We start from the raw sequence: 14,845 nt of genomic DNA on the forward strand, positions 1-14,845 counted from the left end.
AGATGGAATAAGTGTGGCCATGGGCAGATGATTGTTGTAGCTACAAGAGTACTTGAGAATTTATTGCTCTCTGCTTTTGTGTATATTTTAAATATTTTATAAAAGCAAACTTTTTAATAAACAGAAGAGGGAAAAGGAAGAGAAAAGAAAACAATAGGTTTTAAAAACATAGTAGAAGTGAATGTAGGGTCAAATCTTTATGACATCTGTGTGAAGAGTAATTTCTCAGTCCACACACACAAGCTAAAAATGTGAATGATTTTGACTATATTAAATGTTAAAAACTTTTGCTAAAGAAAAAGACACTCTGAGTTAAGACAACAGACTATTTTGTAGCACATGTAACTGACAAAGCATTAGTGCCAGAATATTTAAAAAGAATTCCAACATAAAAAATGTTGCATTTCACTAGATATCAGAAAAGTACAAATTACAACAATCCTTCAAATTAACAAAAATTTAGAAATCTGACAATTGTAAGTATGTTGATAAATTATCCAGTCACACAATGGAATATCATAGAGCATTTAAGACTAGGTCTATCTTCACCAGCATGGGTAAGTCTCAAAACTACACTGCGCAAGTTGCAAAATAGCTTACAGAGTATGATAGAATTACAGAAAAATTTTAAATGGGCAAACATTTTACTATACTGCCCAGGGATACATGAGCATGTTGCCAAGTATGAAAACCTAAGTGGGATGGATGGATATATACTTATTGAGGGCATTGATTGCTCCTACTTTCAGGAAGGAAAGGAAATTGGATCAAGAAAAAAGAAAAAGAACTTCTAGCAATCTGACTGTGATAAAGAAGTTAATCTTCCTTAAACATAGGGAAGAGATGTGTGGGTATTTGTTAGATGATTTCTCTCTTCATTCTGTTTGAAATTTAACTGAACTATGTTTAAAAAATAAGGACTTTGGTTTTGAATGTCTTATATGTGACTTTGAAAAGATGCTAAGCAAACTATCTTAATTTGAATTCTTCTAGTTTTTCTTTTTAATCTAAACTATTAAATATTCTTTAGATAATTGAGTAAAATGTGAGGATTTAAAACTGTGGTGTCAAATTCACCTGCAATAGAGGCCAGGAGTCATTACTCACTAATTGGTGGACCTTAACCAAGTCACGTACCCTCTTGACACTTCAGTTTTCTCATCTGTAAAGTTGACTTAGTATTTTAGCCTCTGAATAGAGTTGTTGTGAAGAATAGACTGGAAACTACATATTTAAGTGCTGAAAAGATTCCCAACACATGTTAATCATTAAGTAGATTAACAAAACAACAGTTACATCTAATGACTTATTTGAATTTACACTCATTTTACAAAATTTTGATAAATATTTCCATTGTTTTTCCTAAAATTATTTTTGAATTCTAGTCAAAGATTCCAGTTTACTCTTGAGTGCTTGTCAACTTTAAGGGTGCAAAGTTTAGTACAGTAAATTCAGAGATATCCTTATTAACTTTTAGAAAAATTAAAATTAAAACTTCAAAGAAATGCTTCCTGGACCAGTATTTATGTTAATTTTGAGGAGGAAATTAGAGTATTTTGTACCATAAAAACTATCTTGAATGAAGAATAAAAGGTGACCATATTCTTAGGAAGTAAGTCATAATTCCTTAACTTAAAATATGGTTGGATACACATTATTATCCTTGCTCCTTTGTTTCCTTTATTTTCTTCTAGACAAATGAAATATGGTTTCAAAAAGACTCAACCAGTGATAAGCCTGCTCTTTACAGCCTTATCCATCTTAGTTCAGGAGAGTCAAAAGGTCCCATACTCATTTTTCAGTGTTTCATTGCCCATGGATTCTATGGCTAATGGAGTAGCTATTTAAAAAAAAAGGGTAGTTTATCAGTGCAACTGTAAATCTATTTGCTTTGCCAGATTTAGCCAGGTTAAAATTTTTTCAATAACCTAGCAATTTATTAATGAACTTTTTAAGTGTTACTGTTATTTAAAAGCAAGCTGTTTATAAATTTGAAACCAATAGGTAAAATGCATAAAATCTTTCATATGTATTCTCATTCCTAACAGTATAACATTCAGGCTTATCCAACAACAGTGGTATTCAACCAGTCCAATGTTCATGAATATGAAGGACATCACTCTGCTGAACAGATCTTGGAATTCATAGAGGTATTTTAAATTAATTTATAATATTGTCAAGTATAGAGGTAATTTAAATTATTTTATTTTGAAACAGCGAGCAAGTGGGGGAGGAGCAGAGAGGAAAAGAAAGAATCCTAAGAAGGCTCTGTGCTGTCACCGCAGAGCCTGACCCAGGGCTCAATATCATGAACATTGAGACCATGACCCGAGCCAAGATCAAGAGTTGGATTCTTAACCAGCTAAGCCACCTATGCACCCCTAAATTATTTTTAAATAGCTTTTGGTTTTGTGTTGTATTAGTTACAATTATTTCCCCAGTGAAGCTAACGCTTTTGTTACTATTACCCCATCTAGACTGAAGCTTTGTTAAAACAGCATTTGGAGCAAGTGAGTTGTTAAGGAGCTTGTGCAGTATCTCCAGTCAGACTGTCAGGAAAATAGAATAGTAGGCTTTCCACTAATAATTAAAGGATTATTTCCAAACCGGTTGTTGGTTCTAGAATAGAACTATATGGCCTGTGAAGACATCTGGGCACCTCTTAGAGCTTTTTGTCCCATCTCCTATCACCTTAAATACAGTTGCCTCTTTTCCCTACCGAAGATGATTTTAATGATATATAGTAGTAAGAAGAAAATATATCTTGATTTCAGAAGATTGATGGGCAAAGTCCAAACTTAATTAGGAATCATTTGTCCTTTTTAAAATAATTCACTTTAGATTGTCTTTTAAATATAAGTATGTCTTGATTCTTCAGAAACAGGAATTAAGGGGCTTCTGTATGGCTCTGTTGGTTGAGCATCCAACTCTTGATCTCAGCTCAGGTCATGATCCCAGGCTTGTGGGATTGAGCCCTGTGTCTTTCTTCATGCTGAGCATAGAGGCTGCTCGGGATTCTGTCTCTCTCTCAAATTAAAAACAAAAAGCAAACCAGGAGCTTTACTAAGTGATAACAGTTTGCCCAGAATATATCAATACCTTTTATATCTGTTATAATCAAAGTTGTGTTCTCTTTAGGATCTTATGAATCCTTCAGTGATCTCCCTGACACCCACCACTTTCACTGAACTAGTTAAACAAAGAAAACATGATGAAGTCTGGATGGTTGATTTCTACTCTCCATGGTGTCATCCATGTCAAGTGCTAATGCCAGAATGGAAAAGAATGGCCCGGGTATAATACAGTAGTTTATTTTAAATCTAAACCGTTAGCATTAATGTGTTTTTAACAGAATTGTTTTAAAACTGAGATGAACTCACCTCTAGATTATCACTCCCAGTAGCTTTAATTACACCACTTAGATTTCAATTCTGTTTCTGTCTGGTAGGTGAATGGTATAGAGTAATCTAACCTTATTTTTCCTGTGTCACTTGTTTGGTATGTATCTGACCAAATTTCTGCCAAAGTCAACCCAAAGATCCCCTTATTTTCTGTTAAAACTGTTCGAGCTTAACAATACAGTTTCTTCACAATATTGTGAGACTTAAAAAATAGCTTTGATCAGTAAAACATTTGGAATTTTAAATAGACATAGTGCTATTAATCATGAAAGATTGGGAAAAAATTATTTGAATATGAGAATGGAAAAAGAAATCAACTTATATATTTTTCAGAAAAAAAATGAACAGAAGAGTTAAAAGTGATTTCTAGTATCTTAACATTTAAGATAATACAATTTTGTGCTCTTTTCAATAAAATTTTTAAATTTTATTTTAAATTTTAATTCAGGCATGAGTCAATGTGCTGCAATGAAGGTTTCTGTTTGAAAAATAACTCTTTGAAATACCATTGCAGAGACCTTCATTAGTTCCTGGTTTCTAGCACTAAATTTTAGAAATACTTCATTCCCTTCCCCCCACCCCCACAAGGTACATGAAATCTATTATTTAACCTGCAGTAATTGTAAAGTCTTAACTACATTACATTTTCAGTTCATTACTGTAAGTGTTCTGTTAGGTTTTAAACCCTTACCCATCTTTATCTGGTGAAAATCACTGGTAAATAATAATCCTCTCAAAATGATTTTTCTATTGTAAACATAGTTATGGAGGTAATTTAATTATCACGTTCATCTGTATATCTCCTCTTTTTCTCTTTTATAGACATTAACTGGACTGATCAATGTGGGCAGTATAGACTGCCAACAGTATCATTCTTTTTGTGCCCAAGAAAATGTTCGGAGATACCCTGAGATAAGATTGTTTCCCCAAAAATCCAGTAAAGCTTTTCAGTATCAGTAAGTGTTGCCTAAAATTTTAAAGACATTTATTAGAACCATTAGGGGCTCCTGGCTGGTTCAGCCAGAAGAGCATGCCACTCTTGATCTTGGGATCATGAATTCAAGCCCCATGTTGGGTGTAGAGATAAAATAACAAATATTTTTGGGGAGTCCACCATGTTTTAAGACAGTATGCTAGGGAGAAACTCAGAAGATGAAAAGAGAATTGAACAATCCCAGTGTTAATGAAGCTGGCACTCGAGTATAGAAGAAGATAAAGAGAGGAAGTACTAACATTTATTAAGTCAGTGTTTGCTTTCAGGTGCTATATTTGATCCTTTGCTCACATTTTTTCCACTGGTCCTCACATATACCTTGAGGAATAAGAATTACTACCCTTCCTACTATTACAGATAAGTGAACTCAAGTCACAGAGCTGCTAAGATTTGTAATTGGGGTTTCAGCCCAGGTCTATGTCAGTGCCCATAGTTTCTACAACACCACGTGGTATTTGAGGTAGAAAACTCCAGTGCAAGGCAGAATATAAGGAAAATTCTTTAAAAAGTAAAAATGGACCATGAATTTCAAAAGAAGGAAAGGATCACAGCTATGAGAGGAAATCATGAAAGGATGCATTTATGAGGTGGCTTTTGACATGGGGCTTAAAAAAGTGTGTAGGAATTTGACAGACATAGTAACCAGAGTAAAGGTTCAGAAACTGAAATCTTAGACATTTTGAGTTTCACCGTTCCCGTGCTTCTATAGGAGATGTCTAGCAGGCAGCTAAACATTTAGGGCTATCTGGAGCACAAAAAGACATCAAGACTAGGAAAAAATGGATTTGGGAACCATATAAGCAGCATTTATAGGTAGATTTAACTGAGAAGAGAGATGCTAAGTAGTAAAATGGCTTTAATGAGACTGTTTACTGAACATATCCAATAATAGAAAATAGTGTTTAAAGCTTTCACATTTTCCTTTCTTTCAGTAGTTACAGTGGTTGGAATAGAGATGCTTATTCCCTGAGAATTTGGGGTCTAGGGTGAGTAATCAAAATATGCATCATTGCATAAAATAGATTCAGTGCTATTTACCTTCGTCTTATGTCTGTAGTTAAATTTACTGTAAGTTTTTTAAGGCTCTCACATGTTAAACTACTTAAAGAATTATAATTTACCAAAGTTATGCTTTATTGTCATTCTGTGAAGTCACTTTTCACTTAGAAACTTTTACTATATTATATTTTAGATGTTTTCCTTGGTTTCATATAACGAAAAGTAATTTTGGTCCCTTGCCACAGATTTTTACCTCAAGCATCCATAGATCTAACGCCTCAGACATTCAATGAAAAAGTTATACAAGGGAAAAATCACTGGGTGGTTGATTTTTATGCGCCTTGGTGTGGACCTTGCCAAAATTTTGCTCCAGAGTTTGAGCTCTTGGCGAGGGTAAGTTTTGTCTGTCTATTTAAGTAAGTTGTAGTTACATGCACGTTTTAATTAGATAAAATAAGAATTAGATAAAATTATATTTTAAATATGATTGTTTTTTTCTTAGAAGCTTCCTGTGATGTTTTTAAAGCTCCTGTTTCATTTCTATGAGTATAATCTTTGCAGTAGATTTCTTCCTTCTTTATTAATACTTTCAGTTAACATCTCTATTTTGACAGATGACATCCTTTACCTAACCATTCGAGACAACTCACTTCTGCTTGTTCCCTATTTCCTTCACCACCATTACTCTGCTGCCCATCAAGCCATCATCACTAGATCCTGTCAGTTCTCTTAAGACCCTTTCAAATCTGTCATCTCCTCTCAATGTCCACTGCTAGCCTCTCTCTTCAAGCCCTCATCTCTTCTAGATTTCTCATGTGTGCATTTTAACTAGTGTTACATTGCCAGTCTGCCTTTTTCAGTCCTGCCCTGCAAATCTTTCTAAAATACTGACTTCTCTGGCTTCCTATTAACTGTTTCTTGACTTGTACCCTTGATTGTAGGTAGGACCCTTCCTACCTACCTCTTCAGCTTTATCTCTGTCCCCACTCCACGCCTTATAGTTCAGACACAGCAAAATACTCCAGGTTTGCTGAACAAATACATACTATCCTCTTTCTCTAAAATGTCTTTTCCTTATTCATCATCTGTTTTTTTTTTTCTCCTTAGCCTACAAAACCCAGCTTCATTGGCACTTCTGTGTTCTGTCCTTCTCAGTCATTGTCACTTTGTTGTCTTGTACTCCATTTGGTGTATTTACACAGTGGATAAATATTTAGATATCTGTCTCTTCCATAAGACCGGAGCTTCTTGAGGGCAAGGTACAAGTCTTGTCTAACTCAGTAAATGCTTATAAAATGTAATTGGATGCATAAACTGAATACAGTCTGATTTTTCCTTGTTTCTGTCTCCATCATCCTATTAATGACCTAATCCTGATTGTTAGCTTTCTTGCTTCAGGGAGCTTTGCCCTGGGCTACAAAACACTCACTTAGTATGAGGAAGCTCCAGTTTCACCAGTCTAATGCAAAAGCTGACAATCCCAAGCCATGGGGAGTTTTTAGCAAAGGGACTTCAAAGCTCCTAGATGTCATAAAAGATTAGTTATAGGATCATCCTTCAAAGAAGTTCTTCATTTTTTCCACTCACTTGATCTTCTTTTCCTCTTCTGCTTCCTTTTTCTCCAGTAATTCTAACAAAATGTTTTCATTCTTTTGTATACTGAAAAACTTAGCTGAGTTATATATTTTGTAACACAGCTATATCTTGGATATATCAGAAAGTTATTAAATACGAAAAAGATCATTTAACAAATCCTAAGTACTAGGTGAGAAGCATTGTGGTAAATACCGGGGCTACAGAAATTGAAAGACAAAAGTCACATGTCTGCGGTTTTATTCTAGTGGGAAGATAACATGCTAATAAGTGTATGTAATACAAAGTAAGAGGGAAGCAAGGACATGGGAGGAAGAAAGAGTCTTGCCAGGAAAAGACAAAAGTCTCCCCCGAAAACTTAGGGTTGGAGATGAGAATTACAAGATGACCACGAGGTTGGCACTTGAAAGGGTTGGCTAGAGAGTACTCCAAGAAGAGAGGACAGTATTTGCAAAGATGCAGGGATGCTAGAGAATGGTGCGTGTTCAGTCATCTTCACTGTTGGTCCAGTATTACCAGAGTGTAAAGACAGAAGGGGCATGGCAAAAACTGAGGCTCACTAAGTAATGGGGGAGGAGGTTTGGTCCTCTTTCTTTGTGATTTCATATTGTTCAGAATAAGTTCTTTATAAGCACTAGGGGAGAACTATTGGACATGGTCGAATCTGTTTTACGTTTTAGAAAGAGCAGATTGGGTGGAAGAGTACACAGGCCAGCAAGGCCAGAGAACTATAGTGAGAGCACTAGAAACAATATGGTGTTCCTTTATAAGTAATTGAAGATACAAGTCAGCTAATATATAAAATAAACATTTTGGAAATAACTGGAACCAGCATATTTAGATTTCTCTGACCCTTAGTATAAATGTGTTTCTCTGTGCAGCTTTGCTGCTGCCACACCCCCTCTTAAGTCAGCCAGCATTGACCACAAAACTAGAGGCAGCAAAAGTATTTTAACTGTCCTAAAGTGAGAGATTATTATCTGAACTGGGATGAAGGCAGTAATGATAGAAAGAGTGGGACAAATATCAAAGAGATACAAGAATAGGACTTAATGTTCAGTTGATTGTGATAAATGTGAGAGAAAGAAGTCTAGGATGGCCCTAGTTTCTGGCTTGAATGAGTGAATAGTAGGATAGAAGGAAGAGTAGGTTAAGGGGAGAGGATCCATGTTAGAAATCTTGTGTGCAAGATGCTTATTTAGCAGAAGCAGGTCAGTACATAGGTGAGTGTGAATTCAGGGGAGGTTAGGGGTCAGCAGCACATATCAGCACATTTATATATAAAACTTTCCTGGGAGATTGCTCACAGTGAAAATATTATTCACCATAGATACAACTGTGATTAAATATTATAATTTTATAGACAGGTGTACAAAGAGGTCCCCATGCTAGAAATGAGGTAGAACAGCCTGAGGACTAAGAAAGCCAAGAGAGAATAGTGATAAATACCAAGTAAGAAAAAAGAAAGACCTATTTAGCAATGTCAGGTACCCATTAAAAGTGGAAAGTATCCATTCAGTTTGGTCAGATAGTCACTGCAGAACTTAAAGCAGTTTCAGTGAAAGGAGTGGAAGAACAAAAGCTAGACTAAAATCTGTTGATAAATAAGGAGATGATGAGGGAGGAAAAGTAATGAAAGACTTAACCTGCTTAAAAAAGGGGGGGGGGGGTTGAAGCAAGGAGGTAGCTAGAGGAACCAGTACAATTAAGAAAGGAATCCTATTTTGACCACATGCACATACCCTGAAGAGCATGTAAGACACCTTATAGAAACTGGAGAACGTAGGTGTCGTCAGCCTTCCTTCTGCTACCTCAGCACGTGAGACCAGAGAACAGAAGAAGGCGGGTGAGGACAGAATCAGGTGTTTGTGCCATGATGGACAAGATTTTGGGACCAGGAAGGAGCTTTTTTTGACAAGAGCAACTAAAAATTTGGAAGCACTCTTATTAGTATGGAAAGAATTAAAACTTAAGTTTTTGAAATAAGTCATTAGTATTATAAATATGTGAAAATTTAAGTATCATATTGTCTGTGGTTGCCAAAATAGTTTATGCCACGCTGAATGGCAAACCCCATTTCTCTTTTTTCAGATGATTAAAGGAAAAGTGAAAGCTGGAAAAGTAGACTGTCAGGCTTATGCTCAAACCTGCCAGAAAGCTGGGATCAGAGCCTATCCGACTGTTAAATTTTATCCCTATGAAAAAACAAAGGTACGTACAGGACGTTCCCGTATGTGCCTTTCTTGTAGCAGACCAAGTTGAAAAGGTTTGTTATTAGTGTGAAGGTTTTCATTAGTTTCTTCTCCCTTTGGCTTTTTTTATTTAATTGCATATTACTGAAGCTTCTTTTTACATATACCTCAAATGACTTTAAAAGTTTTTCTGTCTCAGAGTTGATATGATCCACTGCCTTAAAATTTTTATACTGATGAATTACAGCAAGTACTAAAGAGACATAGAATACTAGAGTAGTTTTTTGAGTAGAGAATTCAAGATACCTATATTCTGTGAAGTTCTGTATTTCCTACTTTAATACAATTAACATATTACCTTTATAATTCTTTTTTTCCAGGAAAGGAAAAAATTAAAAGAATACTATCATATTTTTAAGGTAGACTACTTGTCTTGAGGAATATTTATTAGTGGTTTAGACTGCAAATAAAAGTCACAGTCCATGGTTTGATCACAACTCCCTTCTTTGAGCTACTGACAATATGATTTTTTCCCCCCCAAAAAGAAAACTAAACATCTACCAGTGGATCTTAAAATTCAGATGATAACCTCCACTATCATTTATATAAATGCATATATCTTTCAGCCACTCTAGTGGCTAACTGAAAGTACTCATGACTTTTTTGAGTAAAAGAATGACATTTTTGACAATAGAACTGTAATTAAATAAATACGGATTTACCATGTATTCATGGTAAAACATTGCAAATAAATATTTTTATACTTCTTGAGAAGGAATATCAGCTTAAGATCTCAAGCTGTTTATTGGAAATTATATTTTGAAATAGGGTTAAAGAAAGTAGATGATGAATTTTATAACTCCAGAATTGTCAACTAGGTGTTTCAGTGAAGGACTTTGATTTGTCCAGGAGGCTAATCTAAGAACAGCCTAGGGTAAACAACTCAGTGAGAGTAACAGAGCTTCTACCAGGACCTGGTAGAAGCCACTTCATCCCTTTGGAATCACTAGCTCTACTTTCTCATTCAGAAAAGCTGAGAAATGGGTAACATACATAGGGCTCATCCTCAGGTAGAATGAGGTTATTATCAAAGTATAAATATAATGAGCAGGCTCAGAATTAATCAGGCCTTATACAGACGGAGCTCTTTGAAAAGATGTTACCATGTGTCTAGAGGGAACCCCGAGGACATTAGACCCTAAAATATCCCAGTGCAAACCAAGAGACAGATGGCATCCAGAAGACCAGACTAGAAACCAAAGCAGAATAATGATTGCAGTTAACAGCAGTACAAACCAGGTGGACAGTTACACACAAAAACAAGATCCTAACAGATAGTGTAGAGGAAGGAAACAAATGACTCCAGATCCAAAATAAAGCTTGGTATATTGACCTGCCCCCTTTGCTGCTTTTCAGCCACCTTCCTACTGTTGGCATATGAGAACCAGGAGATACACGTTACTTCCCAGTGTTGTAGTTGGTCAAGATTTTAACTGTGCCAATGACTGTATAAGATTACAATGATTTGAGTCCCCTGGGGGATGTCTTTTCTTTATATTTAGTTGTTTTGAGGCAATTAGAGTTGGCAATGCATTTTTTCCAAAGAATTATTTTACATGTTCTCATAAGAGTATCATATTTGAGTAAATTATGAGATAACTGCTTTTGCAGCATTATTTTCTTGAAGAAATTTGAGTTTCAAACATTTAGAATTTTAAGGAATATTTAATCAAGTCTCTTAGGTGGAAATGTCATGTTTTGATTAGATACATAAAGATTATAAGAAGAGTGTTTTTTATTTTAGAGAAACATTTGGGGAGACCAAATAGATGCCAGAGATGCAAAAGAGATTGCTACCTTAATATATGAAAAATTGAAAAATCTCCAAAATCATGGGAAGAGAGATAAGGTAAGGACTAAATCTAGAGCTGCCTTCAGCATACTTTATACTGTACATTATATGTATCAATAAACAGGTACATGGAAGCCTCAAAAAATCATAAAGTTGAAGTTTCTCAATTTGAAAATAGGACAGTCTGAATGTAGCTTCTATACATTGATAAATACAACCATTTAACACATCGTGAACTATAAATTATTTAAATTTTGTTTACAAAATGTAAATGAAGCATTGACTTGTTAGGAATAAATATACTGAAGCCTCATAACATACTTTGCATTGCAGATTTCTTTTGGTATAGTCAGGTTGTATCAGAAACCATATTCATTTTGGCCCCTCCTAGAATTTTATGTTAAGAAGCAGTGCAACCTCTTTGCTATTCTTTGGAAGACCTGTTCATTTTTTCTTTTTTTAAATCATTGTCATTCCAGGACATACTCACAAACAGACCAAAGAATCCATTAATGCTGGAGTGCTTTCTGAGTGGAACTTAATAAAATCACATAGGAAGTTTCTTGGATTCTTTCCCTAGAAGGCGAATGAAGGACAAAAGAACAGGGCTAGAAGTGTCTGGCTTTATAGAACCCTGTTAGAACTGCACACACTCCAGTATAGAAAGCCTTACATTTGTACCAAGAGTTACATTTTATCCAAATCTAAAAGATAGGAAAGAGATGGTTACAAATCTTTATTGCCTTGGGTTTAGGGGAAAAAATGTTTTTCTGGTGTTTTGATTTATTTTAGCTTCCTCAAGAAGTTTTAAAGTATGACTTTTATCTTAAACTTTTGAAATAGAAAATGTTATTAGTCATAAGCCAGAATATCAGAATTGAAGTTAAGTTAAATATTAGAATTGAAATTAAGTTAAAAAGTTAACTATGACTATAAAACTGTAATTGGTAGTATCTGCACAAGCAGGTAAGTTATAAATAAGTGATATCCCTTTTTGTTCCCATTGTTACACTTAGGCAAAGTATATTTCATATGGTAATCCATTAAATAATTATTTTTTAAAAGGTAAAGTACTGTAAACTAACCAACATTTTAATGTAAATTCATGCTGCTTTTCCCCAATCACTTTTACATTATTGTAGGATGAACTTTAATGATGGTGAAGATGAAGAAAAAAGAGTCTAACAAATGACATCAGAAGACCTCTTTTTAGGATGTTACTACATTCTGGTTGGAATAAATGAACATTATCTTGGAATTGTAATTGCACTGTCTGAATTCTGTACAACATTCGTATAAAAGAAGGGTCTGCGCACTTTTTCTGTACAAGGCCAGATCGTAAATATTTTAAGCTTTGTAGACCATGTACAGTTGTCACATATTCCTTTGTTTTTGCTTTGTTTACAATGCTTTAAAAAGTATAAAAACTATTCTTTGCTCATGGCCATACACAAACAGGCCAACCCAGATTGCAGACTCCTGGAAATGATACTTAGACTGGCTGGCTCAAACAGGAGCCTGCTCTGTTATGTACATATATGTCTAGGATCTATTCCTTCGATTTTGTGGCTGGACTGAAAAATAACTTGGTAGTTAGTTACCTGTTTTAAAAATTGTCTGAAATGGATTCTGACCATAGTTTCATTTAAAAAAAAAAAAAAAACATACGATGTGGCAAGCAGATAACCTATTTTCATGCTGGATTATAGTGAAGAGATTTTCTTCTTTTTTCTTTCCTTTCTAAAGATTAAAGAACCGATTTTAATTTTTCACAATTGAGAAAAATTTTTGTAACAGTAAATAAATCCAATAGATTTCTACAGCATCTAGAAATAACCTGAAGAAAACAATATTTATAGCTATTAACTGGGCACTGTAGAGTATCCCAAATATAGCGAGTATTTAGAGTTCTATATTTTAAAGATCTGTGTGCGTTTATTTTCTGAATTGCTTTCATAAATGTTTGCCCTGTTTTGTAATTGACTTTTGAAGCATCGTTCTAATATTTATGGTTTTGCCTTTTGGACTTTGTTTTTGATGTAGATCCTCTGTTTGCCTTGCTCACAGTTGTGGTTTTACGCTTTTGTCTGATTTGTTACTCAAATATGAAGAGTAACTGCAGGTTTGTTTCACTATGGCTCATAATGGCACTGTGGATATTCCAGTTGTTTCCTGCTGGAGGCTCCTGTTTCCAGATTAATATTGTCAAAATGAACTTATTTTTTTAAGAAAATCAAGTATATAAATCTAAGGATGGGATCTTTTAATTTCTTGGTTGTTCAGACTAAAAGAATCAAAAAAGATTTTGCTTCCATTTTCACAAAACATTGTCAGTAATGTGCGGTTATTTAGTTACAATTCAGAGGTTATGGAATAGTAAAAATTGCAATGAAAAGAGGTCAGTGAATTAAACAACAGTTTTCGGAAAAACTTCCTAGGATTCTGCTTTATTGTATTGGAAGAGTTTTACGTTTTTAATGTCACTCTCTCTCCTTCCCTAATATTTCCTCATAATTTTATCACTGTAATTTCTACAAAAATGTTTTATCTTCAAATCTAACCCTACGACTCGTATTCTCTCCTATTTTGCCTCAGTTGTGTCCTTGAAGTCCTAACCTTGGATTCCATGTCTCCTGTGTGGGCAGTTAGAGAACACCTGCCCTACTTCTAACCTTAGTTCAGCCTTTTTGAATTATAATCAGTAATGGCAAGTGCCTTTCACTTATTAAATTTTCACTGCCTAGAAATCTTTCAAAATTGGCTTGCTTCTACAAGAATCCCAAAATCAAAGACCTAAAGAAGTCTTTGTAAATATTTATTGAATTCATGTACCAGTGATTTGTATACCACTGTGCTGGACAGTGATGCTGGAAGCATATGTAGACGGAATCCAAGGGATGGTCCCGGTCTCCTGCATGTCTGTAAGTCACGGATCGGACACTGAACCCAGAAGCAGGTTTAAGGGTACCTAAACTACTACCCATAAATTAATTCCAGACTTACTGAGAAACATTTTAGGCAATAAAAAAAAAAATTAGTAAACAATATGTGTCCTGTAACTTGGTCTAAGTATGTGCCTGTAGAATTGGCTCTAAAGCCAGGGTTGCTGGGAGTCCTGTGAAATAATATTTAACCTACAGTATACAAGAGGCTATTGTCTACAGTCATCTCGGTGTAAGTATTTTGAAAACAGCTGGCAGAATTAAAGCTTTTAACTGCCACTCTGAAGAGTGCCTGGTAAAACATGCCCTTTTTTTCCCCAAACACCATGATTGTGTGTAACTGGCCTTGGGTATCACAGCACCATTTCTGGTAGACCAGGGAGTAAGAGTATTCTGTCAGGCATCTGTATTTGGAAATTAGATACATTTAAATATGTGGCTATATAGAATGTGGAGTGTGTGCTTTTGACATTAATGTGCTTACTTATTCCAGTTATCCAAATTTTTTAAAGATCTTTTGTATCGTTTTTAAAGTATATGATTAAGATAAAAGTGAAATTATTTTTAGATTGTAAAAGTTTTCTTTAAATTTTTGTGCTTCATTTTCTGACTATTCAAAGCAGGAATTTTCTTAGGTACAGTGATCAGAATTGCTGTGTTGTTTCCCATGGGACACATTTACATTTATATAAGCCTTTAATGAGGTAATATTTTTAAGTCATTTTAACAGAATTTTTGTATAATTAGTCCATAAGTCTACCAAACTCACATAAATGTCTTAAATTACACCTATTCAGTCCACCATAACTGTTAAATAGTATAAATTAACAAAATGCATTTTAAATTTTCTATAGTGATTCCTATAACTGATT

The 14,845-nt window shown here is 34.6% G+C and overlaps 1 protein-coding gene across 4 annotated transcripts in view; it reads left to right on the top strand.

The window, feature by feature from the left end:
• The window catches only part of DNAJC10 (DnaJ heat shock protein family (Hsp40) member C10), a 55,763-nt gene extending 42,309 nt beyond the window's left edge, over positions 1-13,454 (top strand). For all 4 annotated transcript variants that reach the window (XM_039239637.1, XM_039239634.1, XM_039239635.1 and 1 more), the window contains 8 exons: positions 2,049-2,150; positions 3,139-3,294; positions 4,224-4,357; positions 5,328-5,381; positions 5,640-5,787; positions 9,079-9,198; positions 10,984-11,088; positions 12,174-13,454. In XM_039239637.1, the coding sequence (XP_039095568.1) occupies positions 2,049-2,150; positions 3,139-3,294; positions 4,224-4,357; positions 5,328-5,381; positions 5,640-5,787; positions 9,079-9,198; positions 10,984-11,088; positions 12,174-12,185 (831 nt within the window). In that variant the 3' untranslated portion in view covers positions 12,186-13,454. The remainder of the gene's footprint in view (positions 1-2,048; positions 2,151-3,138; positions 3,295-4,223; positions 4,358-5,327; positions 5,382-5,639; positions 5,788-9,078; positions 9,199-10,983; positions 11,089-12,173) is intronic.
• Positions 13,455-14,845: the final 1,391 nt, after the last annotated feature.

This window comes from Hyaena hyaena, unplaced genomic scaffold, assembly GCF_003009895.1.
Source record: "Hyaena hyaena isolate Hyena2069 unplaced genomic scaffold, ASM300989v1 scaffold_159, whole genome shotgun sequence".
NCBI lineage: Eukaryota > Metazoa > Chordata > Mammalia > Carnivora > Hyaenidae > Hyaena > Hyaena hyaena.